The 25868-nt window shown below is 45.0% G+C and overlaps 1 protein-coding gene across 21 annotated transcripts in view; it reads left to right on the top strand.

Moving 5' to 3' along the window:
• Window positions 1-25868, top strand: part of RYR3 (ryanodine receptor 3) — a 561484-nt gene that overhangs the window by 353642 nt on the left and 181974 nt on the right. For 20 of the 21 annotated variants that reach the window (XR_010601063.1, XR_010601064.1, XM_065595380.1 and 17 more), the window contains 6 exons: window positions 1570-1648; window positions 7123-7212; window positions 11802-11948; window positions 14733-14795; window positions 20118-20193; window positions 20358-20481. Coding sequence is in view for 19 of the 21 variants with exons in the window: in XM_065595380.1 (XP_065451452.1) it covers window positions 1570-1648; window positions 7123-7212; window positions 11802-11948; window positions 14733-14795; window positions 20118-20193; window positions 20358-20481 (579 nt within the window). In the remaining 2 variants the exon portion in view is untranslated. The remainder of the gene's footprint in view (window positions 1-1569; window positions 1649-7122; window positions 7213-11801; window positions 11949-14732; window positions 14796-20117; window positions 20194-20357; window positions 20482-25868) is intronic. The other variant, XM_065595376.1, reaches the window with a different exon arrangement.

Genomic DNA, 25868 nt, shown 5'->3' with positions numbered 1-25868 from the left:
ATTTAAATGCCACTGACATTCATAAAACCATTGCTCAGCTGCTGCATAGTCCCAGAGGTGCCTAAATTCCCTAAGCACCTAGGTTTCTGCCACATCTCAGCTAAGGGTGCTAACCAGCAGGCTGTAGAGTCAATCTCTCACTTTTTTCATTCTCTCTTGCTCTCAGACCTAAGGACTGGTTAATTAACAAAGAGGAATAGCTTCAACAAGTGAGATTGTGAGAGCCCTACCTTAGGATGGGCATGGATGGTGTTCCTAGCCTCTGTTTGCCAGAAGCTGGGAATGGGCGACAGGGAATGGATCACTTGATGATTACCTGTTCTGTTCATTCCCTCTGAAGCACTTGGCATTGGACACTGTCGGAAGACAGGAAACTGGGCAAGATGGACTTTTGGTCTGACCCAGTATGGCCATTCATATGTTCTTAGGATACCCAATAACTGGTGGTTAGGGCTCCGTCCTAGGAGTGGAGATCTGGGTTCAAGTCCCTGCTCCAAATCAGACAGAGTGGGGTTTTGAAAAACAGGTCGTCCAAATCTCAAGTGAGTGTCTTAACTGCTGGATTGTTAGCTATGATTGCAAGTGAGGAGGGGGGGTTATTTTTCAAAAGAAAGGGATGCCCTGCCTCAGATTAATGAGAGTTAAATGCCTAAACACCTTTATGGATCTAGGCCCTTCCCCTTTCCTCTGAATTTTACTCCTGGCTAGCTCAGGCAGCTCCCCACTTAGCTTGCTGGCTTCTGTAAATCTCCTTCCTAGTTTCCTAACTCTCCCCAGACAGTGATGGAGAGCCTGGGCACCTAACTCAGGGCTATGAATTCCACTGGGCAGCAGGGCACCTTGGAGTGAGGCATTGCAATGCCTCTTTATGAATCTAGACATTGAGTACGAAAGCCAAAGCCAAATACTCTGGTTATATACTTAGATAATACTCTTTTGCTTCTCTCGTGATTTAGAGGGGTGAACTATGCTTGAGATGGCTCAAGGTTACTAAAATCTCACAGATCAACGTTGCTATTAATCTATGCCAGGTTATGACAAAATCTTCACTCTGTGTGTGAATTTGTCTCAGATGTCAAAGTAAATAAGCTGACTTATATATAATGATTTAATAGAGAAGTATGGTGTTCCTAGTAATATTGTTGCATTCTCAAAAATACATTTCTAGTAATTTTTATGCAACAACTGAACATTATTATTGGGTCATTAAAATTAACATTTTTTTCCTCCTCGTGGAACACATCAAAACATTCATCCTAGTAGTATATATACTAAGAACCACAAAGAATAAAAGAAAATCTTTCAGACATGGCTTAGCAGATGTATTTCCTATTACTACAGTTCTTAAATGCTCCAGTGTTCATGCATTTGAAGAAACTCAGTAATATCACTATAACACTGGTTTTGTTTTGAGTTATTCCTTGTAAATGGAAATGTAATTAAAAAGCATGATTACTTGTTTATCTCTTGAGATGAAACATTTTGACTATTGGTATCTCTTATGCCATTTATTCATATGTCTGGTTGGAGTAAAATATGGTTAAATGACCATGCTCTCTTTGTTTGTAGCCTTACTCTTCCTGAAAAATTGGAGTATATTGTTAGCAAGTATGCTGAACATTCTCATGACAAATGGGCCTGTGACAAGGTAGGGATTATTATAAAACTGACAATTGTCAGAAAAGGAAAATTAAAGAACATTGAGGATTGAATACTGGAAATTTATCCAATTTATCAAAGTGATAGGCTTGCCATTCATTAAGTGTGCATTATACCAGAGCAGCACTTTCCTGGAGTGTCTACAGAGGTTGGTGGAAGAAACTTTTTACATTAATTTGAGAATTACACTTTTAAAACAGTGTCTTGAATTTTTTTCTTTTTCTTTTGGGGGGTGGGTGGGAAAGAAGCATTCTTCTTTAAACAGAAATGCCAGTCTCACATAGTTGCAGTTAGCTTTGATGTTGAGATTTATTTTATGTTGGCTGGAAGATCTAAAGTCAAATAGGTTCTATTGCAATAGCTTTGAAGTCGAAGAGTGGACCTGCAAAGCCCAATCTCCTTTATAGTTTTAAAAAGCATAGTTAGGCCCCTTCTTCCTCTCTAAAGATATATGTAAAAAAAGTATCAGAGGGGTAGCCGTGTTAGTCTGAATCTATAAAAAGCAACAGAGGGTCCTGTGGCACCTTTGAGAGCACCCTCCCTGATTGAACTAATCTCCACACTGATTTATACCTGCCTCTGGAGATTTCCATTACTTGCATCTGAAGAAGTGAGGTTCTTACCCACGAAAGCTTATGCTCCCAATACTTCTGTTAGTCTCAAAGGTGCCACAGGACCCTCTGTTGCTATGTAAACAAAAGGTCTCTTAGGTGTTTTCATTCGGTCACGGTTCTACATGTGTGCCCTCTCTTTGTGCTGGTTGTCTATTTCAGTGCTTGGCAAGAGTGGAATTTACTGGGGGCTGCAATTGTGGCGTGAAATGTATGCAAATACCTTTCAGGGTTTTCCTGAAGCTGTCATCTGGGATTTCAGATTCCACTGTCTTTTTTAATGTTCATTTGGGCAAAAATAAAGCTTAATCAGGTTTCTGGGTTTTCCATGAAATTATGTTACATTTGTTAATATTATAGGAGATAAGTAACAAGTTCAGCCCTTTGTTTCCTAGTATGAATTTCAAGCCTCTTTCCTTGCCAAAATAAGAAATTCGAAAAACTGAGTCTTTTAAACAAGTCTGGCCACATGCATGTGCGTGTACACGCATACACTTCATTAAATACATTAAATAGCTCAAGATAGTTAAGACCAAAGCAGACTGTGAAGAACTTCAAAAAGATCTCACAAAACTAAGTGATTGGGCAACAAAATGGCAAATGAAATTTAATGTGGATAAATGTAAAGTAATGCACTATACATACAATATGATGGGGGCTAATTTAGCTACAACTAATCAGGAAAAAGATCTTGGAGTCATCGTGGATAGTTCTCTGAAGACGTCCACACAGTGTGCAACGGCAGTCAAAAAAGCAAACAAGATGTTAGGAATCATTAAAAAGGGGATAGAGAATAAGATGGAGAATATCTTATTTCCTTTATATAAATCCATGGTAGACCTACATCTTGAATACTGCATACAGATGTGGTCTCCTGATCTCAAAAAAGATATACTGGCATTAGAAAAGGTTCAGAGAAGGGCAACTAAAATGATTAGAGGTTTGGAACGGGTCACATATGAGGAGAGATTATAAAGGCTAGGACTTTTCAGCTTGGAAAAGAGACTAAGGGGGGATATGATAGAGGTATATAAAATCATGAGTGATGTGGAGAAAGTGAATAAGGAAAAGTTATTTACTTGTTCCCATAATATAAGAACTAGGGGCCACCAAATGAAATTAATGGGCAGCAGGTTTAAAACAAATAAAAGGAAGTTCTTGTTCACACAGCGCACAGTCAACTTGTGGAACTCCTTGCCTGAGGAGGTTGTGAAGGCTAGGACTATAACAGGGTTTAAAAGAGAACTGGACAAATTAATGGAGGTTAAGTCCATTAATGGCTATTAGCCAGGATGGGTAAGGAATGGTGTCCCTAGCCTCTGTTTGTCAGAGGATGGTGATGGACGGCAGGAAAGAGATCACTTGATCATTACCTATTAGGTTCACTCCCTCTGGGGCACCTGGCATTGGCCACTGTCAGTAGAGAGGATACTGGGCTGGATGGACCTTTGGTCTGACCCAGTATGGCCATTCTTATGTTCTTATTAAATACTGGTTAAGGGTGCATAAGGAAAAATCCCTTAAAAGCAAGAAAATGACAAGTTTTCCTTCTTTAACTTTCCTTAACAGCCACAATCACAATAACCGCTCTCGGTGACAGATTCTTTACCTCACTTGCATATACAACAGATAAAGAAACACAATCATCTAACTTGAACTAAAATGCAAAAACTTTTCCTCTGCACTCTCTGCCCTGTCCTCTCCCTTTGTTGTCCCGCAGCATGGGGGAGATCAGGTGGTCCTGACTTCCCTTTACTAATTCACTCTTCTCCCAATCCTCCCAAGCTCAAGGAACTTGCTTTTCCAGCCTAAAAGTGGTGCTGGTCTGATATACAGGGCCGGCTTTAGCAAGAGCGGGGCCCGATTCCTGGGGGCGGGGCTTGCTGCAAGCCCCGCCCCCAGGACCCGAGCCACGCCGCGGGGGGGGGGGGGGGAGACGGGGGGACCCGAGCCGCGCCGCGGGGGGGGAGACCGGGGGACCCGAGCCCCGCCGCGGGGGGACGGGGGACCGGGGGACCCGAGCCGAGCCGCGCCGCGGGGGACGGGGGACCCGAGCCGCGGGGGGGGGGGGGACCCGAGCCGCCCCCAGGACCCGAGCCGCGCCGCGGGGGGGGACGGGGGGACCCAAGCCGCGCCGCGGGGACGACCCAAGACGCACCGCGCCGCGGGGGGGGACGGGGACCCGAGCCCCGCCGCGGGGGGGACTGGGACGGGGACCCGAGCCGCGCCGCGGGGGGGGGGGGACCCGAGCCGCGCCGCGGGGGCTGCGCGGGGGGGGGGACGACCCGAGCCGCGCCGTGCCATGCCATGCCGTGCCGTGGGGCTGCGCCGGGGGGGTCCGAGCCGCGCCGCGGAAGCCGCGCCGGGGGGGGGGGGACCCGAGCCGCGGGGACCGGGCCGGAACCAAGCCGGGCCAGAGCCGCTGGGGCCTGCGTGAACGGGCCGCGCCTCCCCGGAGCCCTTCTCCCGCCCCCACCCCGGCTTACCTCGTGCTGCTGGCCTGCCCCTGCTTCCTCTCAGACTTCCCGCGAATCAGAGAAGCAGGGGAGGGGGCGGAGCGTTCAGGGGAGGGGAGGAGGGGGAAGTGAGCTGGGGGCGGGGCGGACAGCTGCAGCGCGGGGCCCTCTTGGCGCGGGGCCCAATTCAGCCGAATCGGCTGAATCGGCCTAAAGCCGGCCCTGCTGATATACCTTCTTTGGTTCATTAGACTGGGACTTTTGTATCAGCCAACCGCAGGTGTTGCACCCGTTGGTGCCTAAGGAGTGTGGTGGCAGCTTGTTTACTGAGACAACATCTCTCCCATCTCCTAATATGTTGGGTGAGGGCAAGGTGGGGTGCAGGAAGACTTCCCACTGAATCTGTTTTAGGAGCTTAGGTAATATGTCTGCTTCTCAGACAGCTTTCTCTTGCACCGTTTGTTGTATGGAATGGAGTTGCCAGCCTTGTGTGGCATCATTCAGTTTAGCAAAGCGGATAGCATCTGTGTTCAGAGGCTTGCAACTGAATGTTTCTGGATAAAAAGGAGGGGGGTTGTAGTTCTGATGATAGGGATTTTTAGGTGTAGGGGTGCATTAGATTAGGTGTAAAAGTGTTATAAAAAGTGAGATAGCTCTGCTCATTTAGAAAGTAGGTGAGTAGTAGAAAGAACTGGTGTGGGTCCATGTCTACTATAGTTTAGAGGGTTTTTTAAATAGGGAACTATAAACTATTTAAAGAGACTGTGAGAAATCTTGTAAGTCTGAAATGTAGGTCTATTAGCTTAGTCCTGGTTCACATGCCTGCCACTCTTGAGAGGATTGATGCTTACAAAAGCCTGCAGTCATGTTGAGAGTTTGAGTGACTGATGCTTGCATGCAGAGGGAATGGAGTAAGTGGCCTGATGCCTACACTTACGTAGTCAAACATTCTATATTTGTTGGTTGATAGCCTAGCTGAGATTTTAATGTTCTTATGTTGTTTAACACTTTATTTTAGGACAGGAGAGTTGAAAAATAAAGCTCTATAATTTAAGGGAAGTAGGATGAGGTTATACTTTGGGCCTGCCAATCTTCATAGTATCTCTGTTAATGCTTTCTTCAGTTTCTGTTCATCTAACTCTGCCCACCTCTGACTTCCTTTGAACCATTAGAATTGCAACTAGTTCTCTGCCAATTATTCCCAAAAGTGCTGGTAGTAAATAGCCTCAGAATAATGAACATATATGAAATGAAATCACCCATTTAAAGACTAAAAAGCAACAGAGGGTCCTGTGGCACCTTTGAGACTAACAGAAGTATTGGGAGCATAAGCTTTCGTGGGTAAGAACCTCACTTCTTCAGATGCAAGTAATGGAAATCTCTAGAGGCAGGTATATATCAGTGTGGAGATAACGAGGTTAGTTCAATCAGGGAGGGTGAGGTGCTCTGCTAGCAGTTGAGGTGTGAACACCAAGGGAGGAGAAACTGTTTCTCCTCCCTTGGTGTTCACACCTCAACTGCTAGCAGAGCACCTCACCCTCCCTGATTGAACTAACCTCGTTATCTCCACACTGATATATACCTGCCTCTAGAGATTTCCATTACTTGCATCTGAAGAAGTGAGGTTCTTACCCACGAAAGCTTATGCTCCCAATACTTCTGTTAGTCTCAAAGGTGCCACAGGACCCTCTGTTGCTTTTTACAGATTCAGACTAACACGGCTACCCCTCTGATACATTTAAAGACTAGTTAACTTTTGATTCTGAAATACAAAGACACTAGATTGATTTTAGAAGAATATAGAATAAGTAGCAGGAATGAAACTACTGTTGTTTCGTTTGAACATTCCACTAAAGGAATACCGCTCTACCTTTTAAAATATATGAGAATAAGAGTCACACAAACTTTGATAATAGCTTTTTTCTGGGCCCATTTGTAAAAGAGGAAAAGAGGGCATCAAAATCCATTTTATATTTAGTCAATAAAAAATCTGAAGAAATTATCTAAAAATTTCTTTCATTGTTTTCTGCTTATATATAAAAAAGTGGTAAGAGAGGGAAGCAGAATTTAAACAGCTATACATCATAAATCTCTTAGGGATAAATGGAGAACAATAACTAAGAATAAAAACCACTTTATGGTCAAAATAACCAGCCATGACACAAGGAAAATATCTGAAGTCTGTGTTTTAAGGAGAAAGCCTGCAAAATATAGAAGGAACAGTGTATTGGAAATCCCTGGATAGAGACATTTTCCAGGTGTAATGCACAACTGCTGTTTAGGTAGATGTGCAGTACTGTATGCCACATATTAAAATGACTAGTTCGTTTACGATTGCTCATTTACATTATTCATATAAGAAAAAAGTTTAAATAAAATATATTTTATGTTTTCAGAGTAATAGTGGATGGAAATATGGTGTTTCACTGGATGAAAATACGAAGACACATCCGTTAATAAGGCCTTTCAAAACATTAACTGAAAAGGTAATGGAGGAAAGCTTAAAGTTCTTTCTAGCATAAAACAGCATGGTTCTAGCACAATTTTAGTTAATCCTTTTTAACAAGCACATGAAATAGAGAGAAGAGGTGGGGAGAGCCAAATCATATTGTATTTCAGTTAATGACAAGAATTGTAGGTTAGATCAACCCTTTGCTTTGTAATCTATGCAAGAAGTCTGGATTTGATTCCCAGTCTCTCTCTCTCTCACCCTGTAGAGCAACTGATGCTGGGAGTATTGTGGATGTATTGCTCTCAGCCCTTTGTGGAGGAGAGAACTCTTTTTATCCCTCCTGTGGCTGAGATAAAGGTATGAGTGAAGATCTTTGAATAGAGATCTCTCCTCAGCCAAGGCAGATCACTACTCCGCTGAAGGTGTGGAGGGTATAAAGGGAAACTCCTCTGTGGTAAAACATTTCTAACATTGTTTGTAGGTGAATTGTTTCTGTGAGTTTCTTGACTAGGAATGAGAGTCTTCTAGTGGGTAGAGCAGCGAACTAAGTCATGACTGTTGGTTTCTATTGCAAGCTCTTCTAGTGACTGCCTGTGTGACTTTGGACAAGTCACTTAGCATTGCCCCCTCTTTACCTCACCTTTCCCATTTGAGAAATGGGAACTGCTACACTCACATGGGTGCTGAAGATTTAATTAGCTGAGGTTTGTAAAGCATTTTGTGATCCTTGGACAAAATGCACCATAGAACTCTGAGGTATTATTATTATTTGCATTATTATTAAATTATTTTAATATTTGTTAAGATAAAAGATCATTTATCTTTCTCATTTGAGGAGAGGATTTTTGAATCACTTCTTACACAATGTGTTTATTTTATAAACATGCCATATCGTGTAGTTATTGATATATGGTAACTACTTCTAAGAGATGGATAATGAAACATTCAAGTTTTCTTTATGCCATAATATTTCAGGTACAAAAGACCTGTACTTCTCATAAAAACAGCAAGATACATTCCCTGCCAATAAAATTTAGTGGTGTTTGTATTTGTATCAAGGGGAGAATAGACCATTAAGTTTTACATTAATACTATCTGGGAATCAAAAGTTGGTTGAAGAAGGGACTTTCGTGCTGACAAACTCAAATGTCCACCATGTAGAGATTTCATTGCAATAATAGCACCCTGGATTGGTGGATATTTTGTGTTAGAAGTACAGTACTATACATTTTCCTGATTGGTCAGAAAGACCAGTAAATAGTTTGCAAGCAGCTGCAAAATATAAATACCATTCTTCTTCGAGTGCTTGCTCATATCCATTCCATTAGGTGTGTGCGCGCCGCGTGCACGATCGTCGGAAGATTTTTACCCTAGCAACACCGGCGGGTCGGCTGTGGAGCCCCCTAGAGTGGCGCCTTCATGGCGCTGAATATATACCCCAGCCGACCCGGCGCCCCCTCAGTTCCTTCTTACCGCCCCTGACGGTCGTTGGAACTGTGGAGCGCTGCTTAGCTGTTCTCCACTTTCCCTAGCTTAGTTAGTCATTCGCAGTTATAGTTATAGTTGTAGTTCTAGTGTTTATAGTTAAATAGTTAAATAGTTTAAAGTTGTTTAGTTGTTATTGTAGTTTAGGGGAGTAGGGGGGTCGTCTCCCCCCCTTTCTCCCCCGACCGCGGGGCCGGGCTCATGCCCAACGCTCCCGGCTTCAAGCAGTGCGCCTCCTGCGCTAAGCCTATGCCCACGAGCGACCCGCACGACTCCTGTCTGAAGTGCCTGGGAGAGTCCCATCAAACAGATAAGTGCAAGATCTGTAAGGCCTTCAGACCAAGGACCAAGAAGGAGCGGGACTTTCGGCTCCGGCAACTCCTGATGGAGGCGGCACTTAGTCCGGACGCTCCATCTACAAGTCAGGCCCCGGCACCTAGCGCCTCGGTGCGCAGTGCCCCGGCGGCACCGGCTATGACGACCACGCAAGTGGCGTCGGACAAGCCTCGTCGGCACCGCAAGTACAGCAAGTGCCTCGGCGCCGGTCATTATCCCCGGGGCATAAAAAAGCCCATAAGACGGGGACCTCTGTGCCGAAGACGCCGGCTCCCCCAGTGCGAAGGGATGCCGTTTCACGCCCCACAACCCTCTCTGCACCTGGTCACAGACGCTTCATCTCTGGGTTGGGGCGCCCATCTCAACGAGCACCATACCCAGGGCCTGTGGACTGCACCCCAGCTAGCCCTGCACATCAATGTTCGGGAACTGATGGCGGTGCGCCTGGCGTGCCAGGCATTTCTCAATCTCCTACGTGGTCGTTGTGTGTTAGTTCTCATCGACAACACCACGGCCATGTTTTACATCAACAAGCAGGGAGGAGCACGTTCGTCAATTCTATGCCAAGAGGCCATTCGCCTGTGGGACTTCTGCATCGCCCATTCAATCCTTCTCACGGCATCGTTCCTCCCTGGAGTCCAGAACACTTTGGCGGACCGACTCAGCAGGTCCTTTCAAACACACGAGTGGTCTATCCGTCCGGACATCATACATTCCGTTTTCCAGAAGTGGGGGTTTCCCCAGATAGACCTGTTTGCATCTCGAGACAACAGGAAGTGCCACGTGTTCTGCTCCCTGCAAGGTCGAGCTCCGGGCTCCCTCTCGGATGCGTTTCTCCTTCCCTGGAAGAACCACCTGTTTTATGCCTTCCCTCCGTTTCCTCTGGTCCACAAGGTACTGCTCAAATTGCGCAGAGACCAGGCACAGGTGATTCTGATCACCCCAGCGTGGCCGAGACAACATTGGTACACCACGCTGTTGGAACTCTCGGTTCGGACACCGATCCCGCTTCCATTATGCCCGGATCTCATCTCTCAGGACCACGGTCGCCTGCGTCACCCCGACCTGCAATCACTCCACCTCACGGCGTGGCTGCTCCATGGTTCACCCAGGCAGAGCAGCAGTGCTCGCACTCTGTCCAACAGATTCTGCTGAGCAGTAGGAAGCCCTCAACACGGACCACATACTTGGCCAAGTGGAAGCGGTTCTCCTGTTGGTGCGAACAACGAGCCACGTCCCCGTTGCACGCACCTATTCCTCTCATTTTGGAATATCTCCTCTCCCTAAAACAGCAGGGGTTGGCGATATCTTCAATTAAAGTTCACCTGGCCGCTATATCAGCCTTTCACCCAGGGGAACTCGCGTCTTCGGTATTCTCTAACCCGATGGTCGTTAGATTCCTCAAGGGCTTAGACCGGATGTACCCACAGCAACGTCAGCCCGTTCCGACGTGGGACCTCAACCTGGTTCTTTCCAAGCTCACAGGTCATCCATTCGAGCCACTAGCCACCTGTTCACTTCTGTACCTATCCTGGAAGACAGCCTTCCTCGTAGCCATCACCTCAGCAAGGCGCGTTTCTGAACTCAGGGCACTTACATCCGAGCCCCCTTACACAGTTTTTCATAAGGATAAAGTGCAGCTCCGCCCACATCCTGCCTTTCTCCCTAAGGTGGTTTCTCCATTTCATATCAACCAGGATATATTTCTCCCGGTCTTTCACCCTAAACCACATGCTACTCGCCAGGATCAACGTTTGCATTCTCTGGACGTACGCAGGGCCCTGGCCTTCTATATTGACCGCACAAGGCACTTTAGAAAGACGACGCAACTCTTCGTTGCAGTGGCCGACCGAATGAAAGGCTCACCGGTCTCATCACAACGCCTATCCTCCTGGATTACGTCTTGCATCCGGACTTGCTATGACCTGGCAGGTGTCTCAGCACCACACCTCACCGCTCACTCCACGAGGGCCCAAGCTTCCTCGACGGCTTTCCTGGCGCAAGTTCCGATCCAGGACATTTGTAGAGCGGCGGTTTGGTCATCAGTCCACACGTTTACAGCTCACTATGCACTAGTGCAGCAGTCCAGGGACGATGCTGCCTTCGGATCAGCGGTTTTGCACACAGCAATGTCTCACTCCGACCCCACCACCTAAGTTGGGCTTGGGAGTCACCTAATGGAATGGATATGAGCAAGCACTCGAAGAAGAAAAGACGGTTACTCACCGTTGTAACTGTTGTTCTTCGAGATGTGTTGCTCATATCCATTCCAAACCCGCCCCCCGTCCCCACTGTCGGAGTAGCCGGCAAGAAGGAACTGAGGGGGCGCCGGGTCGGCTGGGGTATATATTCAGCGCCATGAAGGCGCCACTCTAGGGGGCTCCACAGCCGACCCGCCGGTGTTGCTAGGGTAAAAATCTTCCGACGATCGTGCACGCGGCGCGCACACACCTAATGGAATGGATATGAGCAACACATCTCGAAGAACAACAGTTACAACGGTGAGTAACCGTCTTTTGTCTGTTGATTCAAAATTCACTTGTCTGCTGTGCTTAGTTTCTAATGCATTGTGCCGTGTCCTAGTAATAAGTGCCCCAAGGGAAAGAAGTAAGTAATATGACTATTTCTAAAACTACTTGAAACAAAGAGCCAAATCCTATCCTCAGTTATACCTATGCAACATATGTTGATTTTAATTGGGCTTGCCTAGGTGTAATTGAGGGCGGAATATTTCTCCATAGGCTTTTGCTAGTTGCTTGTGAAACACTATATAATTATCCACTCATTTGTTTTTCTTTAAAGGAAAAGGAAATTTATCGTTGGCCTGCCAGAGAATCGCTTAAAACCATGTTAGCTATGGGATGGAGTCTAGAAAGGACCAGGGAAGGAGAAGCAATGGTACAGCAGCGTGAAAATGAAAAGCTCCGCAGCATATCACAGTCTAGCCAAGTAAGGCAAAACTGCTTAAAACCACAGAAATCAATCAATTCACTTGTTTACAGAGAACTGACCCTAACATTGTATCATGTAAAAAGAAACTTGCCACACTTAGCTTATTAGTATTACTGTCATTGTTGGTATTGTAGCAGCTCCTACAAGCCTCAGCTGAGATCAGAGACCTGATGCTGTAAAAACACATAGTGTCTCATTAAACAGTGTCTTGATAAATTTTATATCATGTCTTTGTGGGGTGTTCTTGGAAATAAAGTTATTTTTAAAAGATTTGGGAAGCTGGGATAAAACTGTTGTTACAAGGGAATGGAGCTTTCATATACGGGGGCTTGTAGTAGGTTATTAGAAGTGGCTAGTATGGTTCTGCTTGCTGAAGCCTAATTAGTTATCAACTGCCATAGATATTATCCGCAGTCACATACCATAGTGATGGATGTCTTATAATTGCAGATAACAATTATAACTAAAAAGTATTGAAAGGGCTGACCAAAATAAAAAAGATAATTGTGATAGGCATTACAAACCCTTTCAGACCCCAAAGGAGGGTCCTTATAGCTCTGATGCATACTATCCCAGCTTCCCTAATAAACTGAGGTGGCATCAACGTAATCACTGGGACAACAGAGCTCTAGGTGAAGGTAGGACTGAGGGAAGTTCCTTGCATGGCTCAGAAAACTTGAAAGACAGCACCTGAATCCCTTTGGAAGTTGATTCCCTATAACAAAGGCAGGTGGGCCGCACTGCTAAATAAAAAATGAGCCTAGAAAGAGGAGGCACTCTCTGAAGAAAGAATGCCCTCAGAAACAACCTCCCTCCATTTCCTTAGGAATCGGGCCTTTTTTATATTCAGCCTAGAGGCACTAGGTGGGGTATCGGAAAACTTTTGTTTAATGTTAATGAAACCTAATGAGTGTGATCTCTTGGAGAGGTTTTTTTCTCTTGTTTAAGCAAAAGGACCTCTAGTACTTTGTGGTAGGGAACTGGAAATGGGCCAGGACCATATTAAATACATGAATATTGCAGTCTAATCCCTAAATTGTGTAGATCTTTGTGTTACCTTGCTTTAGGGGTTGCATCTCACTTTTTCCATCTGTGGGAAAACCTTTTCCTTCCATCTGAGGAGTCCCAGTGGGCCAGTCTGTATTCCACCCTGGTCCCGCGACCTGCCAGGGATATCGGTTGGCAGCTCCTTCATGGAGCATCCCCTCTCCCCAACTCTTGCCCCTTTTTCAGTGTGAAGGACACCCTGGCACACATTTACATCGAGTGCGCCAGGTTCCAGCCCCTTTTCTGGCTCCTCCAGAACCTTCTCCTCACGTTCTGGCTGCACTTCTCCCAGCACCTCCTGATATTTGCACACCTCATCCATGGTCCCACGAAGTCGTGAGACCTCCTCGTCGATCTCCTCCTGGTGGTGGTCATGGTGGCCCTCCACCATACCAGGAGGAGGATGCTGGATGGAGAGGTGCTCTGCGATTGTGGATCCTATTTGCACTCCTCCCTTCACTCACGTATCCGGGCAGAGTTCCTCTGAGCCACCCACTGTCTCTCTGGATGTTTCAAGGAAAAGTGGGGGCTGTTTGGGGTTCTCTGCTCAGTGTCCCCCTCTGGTTCCCTGCTTTTGCCCCTGTGACCTTCACTCCCTTCCCTGTTTTACATTCGTTGTCCCCCAAAATTACTTGGTATCTCCTGCAAGTAATTGTAGCTCTTCCTGTTAGGCTGTGGGGAGGGGCCTTTGCTGTGGGTGGGCTTGTGCCCTCCCATTCACAGATTTCCAATAGGTGCATCTCACTTTTTCCTTAAATATGGTTTTTATTGTATTTTCTTATATACTTCTGTATAGGACTGATAGATGCCTGTCTGTATACAGTAGAATTGGCTGCCATCAAATTTTGTGTACATTTCTCAGATAAAGAACCTTAGAAATTAATCTCCAAAAGTTTATTTCATTTGCTGGTGTGAATCTCTAGCTCACTGATGACCTGGATTAGTGAGAAGCCTTGATTACATTTTCTTCGCCTCATACTGTGTGGTGTGTGTCACAGAGTGGCAGTGTCACACATACAATTGAACATGCTCATAAGCTTATGGAGGCAAATTCATAAGGAGCCTGCATCTGTATCATTGAAGCCAGTGGAAATTTTTTAATTGACCGGTCAGTGGGACAAGACGAGGCCCAAGGAGATAGGCAGGTTATCTGTTTGTTGCAGCTAATCACCCTCTGATAGCCTTATCATGTAATGTGCATATATTTTTAAACGTTGTGTTAGAACTATTACAAGACGAACAAGTTCTCTCTTGAAAAGTCTGTTTACATTTTACATAAATCCATATTATAACCTTTAATTGCATTTTTGAAAATACAAAATATACATTACCAGCACTAGATAACATCACATAAATAGAAAACTGTTTGACAGCCATGTAAATAAGGGTCTGATCATGTAAAGAAAAGTGGAAACGATTCACATGCTTAACTTTAAGCATATGAGTAGTACCATTGATTTCAGTGTGACTGCTCATGCTTAACTGTAATCATGTTCTTAATTGGTTTGCTGCACTGGGGTCTGATGAACAAAATGAGAATAATATAAGTGTTTTATAGCCTCTGTTGTTGGTTAAACATCCAGGGTATGTTCATTTCTGTACAAAATACAAAGGCAAACATGATTCCTACCCAAAGGGCTTCAGAAATCTAAATAGTTTAATTCTAATTTTGTTGACAGTAGAAATTAAGTAAATAGTTTAAAAACATCAATAACCCTTCCATTATATTTCCAGGGAAATGGATACAGCCCAACACCACTTGATCTTTCTAATGTTGTACTCTCTAGGGAGCTCCAGGTATGTATTAATATTCTCAGTGTATTCTGCAGAAAAAAATATGAAGCGACTTATCAACATGTAGGGTCACATCTTCAAAGGAATGTGTAATTGTTGTGCCTACAAAACCTGCACATGTGTGATTGCAAATGGGTAAGTATATACACAGATACACATTTTATGCACATATGTGGGGTTTTATGGGTACATGTACATGTACATGTCTGTGAGTGCACTTGTTGCACCCTCCTATACAAATAGGTAGATACTGCATTTGTTCTCTGTTTTGCAGAGTCAGTTAACATGATTTCAAAATGAGATGTCTGTTGTTTATCCTGCTGACAGTGTTTCATGGGCTAACTGGTATCATCTGGCCTTCTAGAAAATATTATAATGTAAAGCCCCTAAGGGGACTGCAGGCAAAGCATTTTCAGGAACTGCCCCACGTCTTAAGAACCTGTCTCTTGTCTTGGTTCTAAAGAGCCTGTATAAATTAATATTCCGGGCATGTTCCAAAGCCCATGTATTTTCCTAGGCATTTAATAAGAAAGTGAAATATGATTGAGGTATGCCTTATAAAGGTTGCATTATTATTCCAAACAAGTTTACTGGGGGGGGGAAAACAGCCTATAAATGACACTGCTTTTCTATATGTTTTTTTTTTTTAAGTACATGCACCCAGATCATTGAAGGGATCATTTTTACCAAACTAAATAAATAATGCAGTTCTGAATCAGAATGAAAATAAACAAATATTTAAAACAAATAAATATTTTATCTTCTATAGAGCCTGTGCCTTTTCTCACACTCCCCAACCTGGATCAGACCATGGTGGGATGTTGGCCTTCTCCTCTCCCAGTCCTGCTGCTTCTGACCCTCTTTCCTTCCCCTTTTCCACTCTTTCTCCTCTTTTAAACAGTATTGCTTCTCACTCTTCCCCTTTCCCCCTCCATGTTGCTGACATCTACCACCCAACTCTTCCCCATCTATCCTCCTCATTCTGATTTTGACTCCTGGGTCTCTCTCTTCCTCTTCTCACAATCTCTGGCACTCATCCTTGGTGACTTCATCTTCCATGTTGATGACCCATCCAACCCCTTAGTTGCACGTTCCCTTGCTCTCACCTCTTTGAACTGCAGCTCTGGTTCAAGTCTCCCACTCACCAAAAGACACTTAACTTGGTCTTCACCAATCACTAATCTCTCTCTGATCTCTCTGTTGATGAGTTCATCCTCTCTGACAATCACCTGATCTCTTTCAGCATCACCCATCAGTCCCCTCCCTGCTCCATGTCTCCAGTCCATCAGTACTGATGACTTCTCATCTGCTCTCACCTCTCTCATCCCTGTTTTCTTTTCCCTTTCTTCCGTTGATATGGTTGTTGATTCTCTCCAGGATTTGCTCTCCTTCACCCTTGACTTTTTGGTCCAGCTGTCCCATTGCCAGGTCTGCCAGCCCTCATCCCTGACTCGTGCCCAACATCTGCTTCCTGTGCTCCTGTTCTCATGTTGTAGAGCTGTAACCATGCCTGCTTGGTGTCCCCCTCTAGTGGAACCTAATACAGCTGTCAGATAGAGTCAGATACAGTTTTAGCTCAGAGCTATGTGGCTTTTAACTCATGCAGTAGAGGCTGATTCATTTAGCTTCAGAGGTCCCAGGTTCGATCCTGGCCACCGCCAACCAGGGTCTGTTGGCATAACGGAGCATCTCTGGCAGAAATCCCATGGCCTGGCTGACGTCCTCCATTACAAATCTGTTCTTTCTTCTTTAGTTCTGTCATCTTCCTAGCTAAACAACTCTGCTCTTCCAACTTAATGGAATCCCATATCCTCAATCCCAGCCCCCGAACTCCCAGAACTCCACCTATGTGGGTGCTCTGGAGTCACAGGTTAACTCTCAAAGGACACATGATGGATGTAATGCACAAGACACACAGAATTCTCTTTACTTAACAGCACAAGAGATGCATAGAACATTTAGAAAACAACAAACACTGTGAATACCATTCCCCTGATCCTGGCTCACCCTTCCCTTGGAAGTCCACGGGGGACCATCTGAGTTCAGGTAAGCAGAGTTAGCCCCAGCCTCTTCAGGCTCCTGTAGCAGCCTCCCTCCATTTGAGCTGGTGAAAATGGCCTTTTATAACCTTTTTAAAACCTTTGTTAGGTGACTTCTGGAATCAGATTCCTCAGGTGATCACAGATCCACACAGGACCTTATTGCTAGTTGCCTCTCCCCTGACAAACCAGTTCTCCTGAGTGGGAGCCAGTTTATTTTCTAGGGTGTTTATATTTGAATAGATCATGCCATTTAACAATCCTCTATTGTCAGCCCTGTATTTCAGTCCCGACATGGAGGTAAAAAGACAACAGACAATTAGCTCCCATAATCAAAATGAAGTTTGCAGTCTGATGAAGATACATGCAGAGTTCATGATATCAAACATTCATAAGTTATGGAGACAAATTCCCAAAATCATTACAGCTTCCGTGACTCTCCTCTCCTGGTTCTCCTCCTAATTCCAGCCTCACTCCTTCAGCTTGTTCTTCTAGCAATCCTCCTCATTCCTCCTCCAACTTTTCGGTAGGTATTATAGGACTCTGGCCTTTGTCCCTTTCTCTTCTCTCTTTACCCCTTATCTCCGGGTAATCTTATTCACAAACACAAATTAACTACCATCTCTGTGCTGAATACTCACAGATCTACATCTTTACTCTAGGTGTGTCTCCATCTACCCAAGCTAAAATCTCAGACTCTCTCTAACATCTTCTTGTGGCTGTTGAGCCATCAGCTCAAGCTCAACATGGCTAAGACAGATCTCATAATCTTTTCCCCCCACACCATCTTTCTCAATCACTGTGGACAGCACCACCATCCTGCCTATCACTCAGGCTTTTAACTTGGGTATTATCTTTAAATTTGACATCTCTGGAGGTCCCCATATCCAGGCTGTGTCTACAGCTTGCTGATTCTTTTTTCATGACGTCTCTAAGATACGGCCTTTCCTATCCATTCATGCAGCTATAATTGTTGTCTCATCTTCTCATGTCTTGATTACTGGAACATAATTTTTTGTGGCCTTGACAAATGCAGTGTTGTGCCACTCTATCCACTCACCATGCTGCTACAAAGATCATTTTCTTAGCTCGTTGCTTTGATCATGACATTCCTCTCTTTGCACCATCTGTAGGCTCCCCCTTCTCTTTTGCATCAAACATAAGCTTCTTCTTCAAGTGGTGTCCCTGTGGGTGCTCCACTCTAGGTGTCGGTGTGTCCCTGCACCATAGATCGGAGATTTTTCACAGCAGTACTCGGTCGGGGGAAGGGCGCGCATAGGAGCTGTCTCGTCCAGCCATTGGCGCCTCCAGTAGCACGCGCACCCTCGACTGTCCCCTCAGTTCCTTCTCAACCATCCTCAGCTGCAGACGGAGCTCCGCGGCAGTACTCTCCTTGATTCTTTCTGGGGAAAAAAAGTTACATAGGAACTTCTTGTTAGTCTATACTTAGTTACATAGTTTTGTTAGTTCCTCTTAGAGGTTTTTCTTCAACAAAAAAAAATTTCTTTACTTAGTTCTCAGTTTAGGAATAGCTCTATGGTTTACCACTTCAATTAACTCCCACCCTCATCTATCAAGAGCGGGGGAGAGGCTTAACTGAAGTCATGCCGGGCTCAACAGGGTTTAAAAAGTGTGACTCCTGCCGTGAACCGATGCTGGTCTCTGACGGCCAGGCATCCTGCATCCGTTGTGTGGGAGAAACTCATATCTCCCAGAAAAGCATACACTGCAGCAACTTGAAGTCAAGAGCAAGACGTGATAGGGATCTCCATTTGAAAATGGTTCTGATGAAGAAATCCTTCCAACCTCCGCAAGAGACGTCCTCCGGGGAGTCTCATAAACTGAGATCCCTAAGCGATGATAAGGCTCCGACTTCCAAAACTATCAGGAAGTGAGCCTCGACCTCTCCAACAAGGGACTCTCACAAAAAGAGAGCTTCCCCAGCAAGGTCTTTACCCTCAGTGCTCCACTCATCCAGAGAGAGCACTTATGAGGCACCAGGCTTCTCCGGCACCGTCCCTCAGCAGACCTCTGCCGAGCCTCATTGCGCGGCACCGGAGTCAAGACATCAAGTCTCCTCCACGGCACCGACTACCCTGGTGCGGAGCGCAACACAGGCAGCGGCACTACGATAAATGCTGCTGCCACTGACTCCAGACTTGATGCCAGCTAGCAAGCTGAATCCGGCACCGGTCAGCACTCCAACGGTTGACTGCAACCCCACGGTGGGACCAGCACAACTCCTACATCATACTGACATAGCGGTTTCTTCCGCACCTCAGTCACCACTGCTCGGCACCGAACGCTCCCCAAGCTACATAGCACGGTACTATCCTTCATCTCCTGCAGCGATCTCCATGCATAGTGGCGAGGAAGTAGACTTGCAGGACACCCGCTTCTCCTCTCAGCGTTCATCGCCATCACATATTAGACCTACATGGAACGCTATGAAGCCTTAGCCCCATCTGAGCATTCACAGCCTTGGTATGCACAGCACTGGCCTTACCCATTACCACCTTATCCCATGCAATGGCCACAATGGGGTTCTTGGGCCACATACCAGAACCCATATTCTGGCTCCCTTTCCCCAGCCAGAAGAGGATTCAGAATACATCCATCCTTACCACTCAGAGAAACCTCTGACCCCCCTGAGACAGAGATAGAAGAGGAAGAGATACTATCACAGGCAGACCTGGATGATTCACCACTTGCCCCACACTCATCTTCCGCACCAGGGGAAGCGGTGACACCGTATACCCCAACAGCACCAGATGACCTGGAACAGTTCCAAGAACTCATCAAAAGAATAGTAAACAGCCAAGAAATTGCCTTATATGATGTGCAGGAGAAACAATGTAAGTTGTTAAAAATCTTACAGCCAGCATCATCGGCCAAGCTCGCCCTCCCCATGGATGAGACTATAAGGGAACCTACGGAGGCCATATGGCAAACACCAGCATGAACAATATTTATTTCTTTGTTTGTTTGTTTGTAAACATAATAATTTTAAGCACTCATTGATTCATGCTGGAAAATATCTCCGGATCAGAACTTGCCCTTCAATTATTGTTGTTATTCTGGGTCAGATCCAAATAATGTCTCTATTGAGGCTAATGCTTTGTATATACATCAAATTAATTAATGAGATAAAATAGTTGATATCTTGTCTACAATGTTTCTGTATTTCAACTCAGTTTTTAAAGTGTATTTATGTGGAATAGTGTTAGCAAAATTTTTATTCTATCACCTTTTAATTTTGGATTGCCTTTTCTTTGTGGCGTTGTAGGGAATGGTTGAGGTAGTGGCGGAAAACTATCATAACATTTGGGCCAAAAAGAAGAAAATGGAATTGGAGAGCAAAGGTAAGAATAAAGTCTGGTGAACCACAAATGAAATGAGGGGCGGGGGGTGGAAGAGTCTGAAAGAACAGGAGACAACATACGACAATGTAAATTATGTAGGTCCCTTTATATTTGAAAAATAACATTACAATAGAAAAATTTACAGTTCTTTCAACTTTCCAAAGGAGGAGGTAGTCATCCTTTACTGGTACCTTATGACACCTTGACAGCCAAGGAGAAATCTCGGGACCGGGAGAAGGCACAAGAGCTGTTTAAATTCCTTCAAATGAATGGCATTGTTGTATCTAGGTAAGCTGTGCATTTATTTAAAATATTTCCTTACCAATACCTTCATTCTTGCTCATTACTTTCTCTAACTACTCTTTGTGTTAATTATGAACAACATAATTACCATTTTGTATTTTATCTGTAACTAAAAGAAAATTATAATTTCCAGTCCTTTCTTAACATAGAAAATTATTTTTATTTTTATTTGGGGGATAGCACAAATAGGTAAGATTTATAGTCCATGACAAATACAAAATATAATAATAAGATCTAAACCAAACAATGCAGACAGCTCAAAACTTCATAAATTAACACCTAGTAGTTGTCAGTAAGGATCATAGGCTTTGAGAAAATAGGCTTTTGGTCTAATGCTATAGAAATGTATATACATAAAATAATACTTTTAGTTGAATTTTTATGATAACTGGTCTGTAGGGTTATGTTTAATCTGTAAAACAAATGGACTCTTCGGTGTGCATCCCTGCATAACTTGTTCATGCAAAGTGGCAGAACTTACAAAAGACACCATGACATGCGTCATTTTATCTGAGGGCAGGATGAATACTAGGGAATTACTTATTCTGCGGTTAAATAAATCATTCATTATTGCAATACTGCATGAGGCCAAACCATTGAAAAATGAATTATTATACCAGAAGGGAAGAACCTCATAAGTTAAATAATATTCTTTTTGTAAAAATGTAATAAGACATTACCCGACAAAGAGCCTTTAAGGCCTTGTATATTTCATAGCATTCAGTATTTCTTGTAAACTAAAATGGTCTGGTAAGTGGGGTTCTTCTTCAAGTGATTGCACATGTCTATTCCATTTCAGATGATTTTACATGTGTATTCCACTTCAGGTGTGGACTTGCCAAAAGAGTTTTCCTTAGCGGTACCCATCGCGGTGGCACGTGCACTGTGCATTTCCTTGTACGTCCAGGCCAAGGAATAATGGGCGAAGCCATCCAAGCACCCCCTCAGTTCCTTATCACTGCACTGTTGGAGCTCTCCAGGGGCCGTTGCTCTGGTTCCCCTTTTTTCCTCTGAAGAAACTTTTTTTTTTCTTGCAAATAGTTGTTATAGTGCTAGTGTTTAGTTACCTGTTGTTTCCCACTTGGGAATATTTTATTTCTTATTTTCTCTGTGATTGTTTCACCTGGCACTAGGCAGTTTGGTTATGTCCAAGTCTCCTGGATTTAAGCACTGTCTAACTTGCAAGGGGGTCTGTCCTGAGCAGTGATCTTTATACCCGTTATTTAATGTGGCCCTCACCAAGGCAAAATAGAGTCAAGTGCTGTGGTTGCTGATCTTTTAAAAAGAGAACACAAAAATCCAGGGACATAAGAAACTACTTTATGGAATGATACCGGCTCCTACATGAAGAAGTGATTGGATTTCTTAAAGAAGAAGTGACACATGAGGGGGTCGCTGAAGAGGGATGTGGAAGGGGGAAAGGAATAGAAAAGAACTGGAACATGTAACCCAGTTCCATGGTGCTTACACACCATTTATCAGTAGTGATGACTTTCCAAGCACCTGGGAGGGGGACAGTCTCCTTCTGAATGGTGGAGAAGTAAGATCCCTGAAGATTGGTAGTTGATAGCAGAGGGTTCTATATCCAACAAAGTTACATGCTGGATTTCAGCGTCTTCAGTGGCCTCTGTTTTGGTGACAGGATGTCTGTGCGAAAAGTAAGATGAATGTTCAATGCAGTCGTGATGGCATGTCTGTTATATGGAGCAGAAAACCGGTTATTAAAAACAGCTGAGCAGAGGAAACCAAACATTTTTTTCAACAAAAGTTATGGCATATTCTTAACATCCATTGGTTGATTTTGTCACAAACAAATTAGCTGATCCTGCCAAGCTGCAGTCTTGCACCAGCTAAGAACAAGACAGCTGCAAAAATGGGATCGTGTCCAATGTGCACAAGAAAGTACAGTTATACAAGGTTTATAGAGCTGCCATTGAAGGAAGTAGGGCATGAGGCCAACCATGAAAGAGGTTGGAAGATTCAATTTTGTGGGATTTAAGAAGCCTAAAGCCTCCCATATTGACTCTTGCCAAAGGAAGAAGACTTGCAGGGACCATTCAAGATGGAAGTCCATTCTGTGCACTACCACAGCTACCTCATACCTGTGTGAGTCTGCTACTGCTATGGGGAAGTTTTACCACAGCTCTTACAGAACTAAAAACAATAAGGGGCGATTACCCCAGGATTGTAACCAGCTCTGGAGAAGCAGCACCACCACGGGTGGTTTGCACATACTGGTTCAGAATGGATTTTCCAAAGATGAAGAGACAAACAAAGAACTTGGGATATATAAAGGGCTCAGGGCCTTCATTTTGAGTGAGAAAATGGACAGGATATTCTGTCCAATGGGGCCCCAATCCTGCTGAAAGGATGGAATCACTTTGGCCTAGTAGGGCCCGTAAGACTGAAAGGCAATTTCTGGTATGCTTATTACTAAGCATGTAAGATTTGGTGTCGTTTTTATATGTTTTCTCTGTGATGCTTTGCCCTAAAAATAAATGTACTTTGCTTTGTGAAGGCTGGTTGGTAACTGGTGTACACTGTTGTAGCCCCTGGAGAAACAGCAACCCAGAGGTGCTTGCCCCCGGTCAAGCAGCAAGATGAGAGAGAGAGAGAGAAGGAGTGTCAACATCAATTCGAGATGGAGAGATTGTGCCAGCAAAACTGATCTGGTAGGTGGAGCCAGACCTCATATGCCTAGTCTGGGGGAGCCACATAGACTCCAAATTGTTTCCTTGCTTTAGGGAAGGGGATGACATGAATGTATTTCTAAATGCTTTTGAAATGGGATGTGAATTGAATAAGGTGGGGCAAGAAGACATGGTACGGTGTCTGGCTCCACTTCTGCCAGAGAAGGCCTTAGTCACTTTCATCTGTATGAACAGAGAGAACTGCAAAGATTGAGAGTTATCTAAAAAGAATTACTTCAAAAATTTAAAGTGATCCCTGAAGGAAGTTTGAGGGAATTCAGAAAAAAAGGAGATATGAAGTATGCTGAAGTTGCAATTCAAATTAAGGGGTACATAAGAAAAATGGGAGTGGGTTGGGGAGTCACCACTGTCATGCTGTCTGGAGGGGTTCATGACCATGAGTGCCTATCTCAGGGCAGACACCCTAAACTGGTGATATGTTCTATAATTAGATTTTACCAGGCCAGTAACAAATGTGAACTTCTGGATCACTATAACAGTCTTACCATGGAGTCATACGGTCCCCTTAGGCTCTCAAGTCTATCTTGCCACCCAGGCAAGCTGGACTTAGTGATAAATGGTCACTTACACCAAAAATCACACAATATTCAGGTTGCTCCCAGTCCCAAGAGACCAGTCATTTATCCCAGATCAATTTGCATCTTAGATCTCACACCAAAGATAATACCTGTTGCCAATCCTGTAATAAAATAACGAAAGGATTTATTAACTAAGAAAAAGAAATAAGACTTATTTAAAGGTTAAAGAAGACAACATTATGCACAAATGAGTTCAGTCTATGGTTCTAAAAAGTGACAGAGATATAATAATCTGTCAGCATTGGATGGTCTTTTCGGGGCTTAACTCAGGTAGACCTTAGGGTTCTCTGCTTTCTTGTTTCTTAGTTCCAGCCCTTGCAAGAATCCAAACAGCAAAGAGATGAAAAATTTTCTTGTGACCCTGTTTTATCTTTTACATTTAGCCTTCCAGTCCAGCTCCCTTACACGTAGCATTTCCAAGCTATGAGAGGGTGTAGTGGTGTGACGGTTGTCCCTCCCACTCTGGGTTGGAGGGAGGCCACGCTGCCTCACTACGCCATAAGGACTGCTGCCGAATATCAGGGGAATTAGCGTTAGGCGTTAGTGTCTCAATTGGCCTAACAGGGCTGATCCCCCAGATAGTCAGTTGGTTCTGGCCCTCAGGCAAAAGCAGGGTCTCCCAGGGCCAGTAGGCTCTGGACCTTAGACTGGGGCTGAGCAGCCAACCATCTATAGCCCCTGGCCCCTTTAAGCCAGGGCCGGGCAAACACCTTAGTCTGTGATCTCTGGGCCCTTTTGGTAGGGGCCAGAGCAGACACAGTAGTCTGCAGGCTCTGGGCCTGTTAGGCAGGGGCCAGAGTGAACCCAGCTGTCTATAAGCTCTGGGCCCTTTAAAGAGGGGCAGAGCAAACACAGTAGTCAATTAAGCTCTGGGCCCTTGGGTAAGGGGCAGAGCAAATACATCAGTCAATTAAGCTCTGAGCCCTTCAGGCAGGGGCAGAGCGAAAACCCAGGAGTCAATTAGCTCTGGGCCCTTGGTGCAGGGACAGAGCAAAAACCCAAGAGCCAAACGTCCTAGCTCTGGCGGACAACAAATAAATGCAGGCCTCTTGACCTGGCGAGGGTAGGCTGCCACCCCAGGTGTGGAGTGCCAGGGAGGGGGCCGGCCCACCCTACTCCACTGGGCACCGACCCAGGGCCCTAATAGTTGGCGGAGTGGTCCGCCACTGAGTCAGCAGAGAATCCAGCAGCAACACGCCGACCGTGCTTCAGGCAGTGCTACAGCCAGACTGAAGTAGGCTGTCCCTGGGCCACTTTCTATCCTCCCCTCAGGGTGTACCTGGCACCATGGGGCAACTTCCGTCTCCTCCAGGTAGATGGCCAGCAGTAGTCCTGGCAGGTCTGCAGTAGACACAGGTTCTGCAGCGGGCAGGGCATCACCGGGCTTGGTAAGCAGGACATGTCTGTCTCCCTCGGCGTCCTGGCTGCAACTGAGCTAGAAATAATGTTTCTGCCCATCATTATCAGGGAACCAGAGGCACTACAGAGCAGGGTGGTAGTGGTGCCTCCAGCTGAAAGCAGGGACACTGCGGCATCTGCAGTACACTGCCAAATCTATGATATCCATCTAAGGATGGGAAATGTCCATGTAAATTGTGTGATAGCTGCTTGGGAGATGATAATAGGTAACTACAGCCAGGTAGGAAGAGGAACTTTTCCCCTGGTCTATGTGAAAATGAAAACGATACTGAGCCATCTGTGGGAGGAAAGGCTGCTCAGCTTGACTCAGTGTATTGGGAACAAAAGATCACCTCCATCACCTCCATCTAGCATGCTGGTATCAGGCCATCACTACCAATTTACTATCCTCCCTTTTTGCCTCTCATGAGCTCCCAGATTATTTACCAAATGCATGGCCATCATAGCTGTCTATCTCCACAGAATTTGCATTCAGGTATTCCCCTACCTAAAAAATTGTTTAATTCAGGGGCATTCCAGACATCAGGAAAATCCAGACTCTGCTTGCCCAGCTGCACCTGATTATAAAAACAAAGAAGTCCGTCTTTTATCCTGTACAGAAAATTGAGTGATTCTGGGCGCTCCTAGATTCTGCATCAGCCATGGCATGCCTCCCTCAGACCAG

Source organism: Chrysemys picta, chromosome 4 (assembly GCF_011386835.1).
Source record: "Chrysemys picta bellii isolate R12L10 chromosome 4, ASM1138683v2, whole genome shotgun sequence".
Classification (NCBI taxonomy): Eukaryota; Metazoa; Chordata; order Testudines; family Emydidae; genus Chrysemys; species Chrysemys picta.
This window is presented reverse-complemented; position numbering and strand designations above follow the sequence as displayed.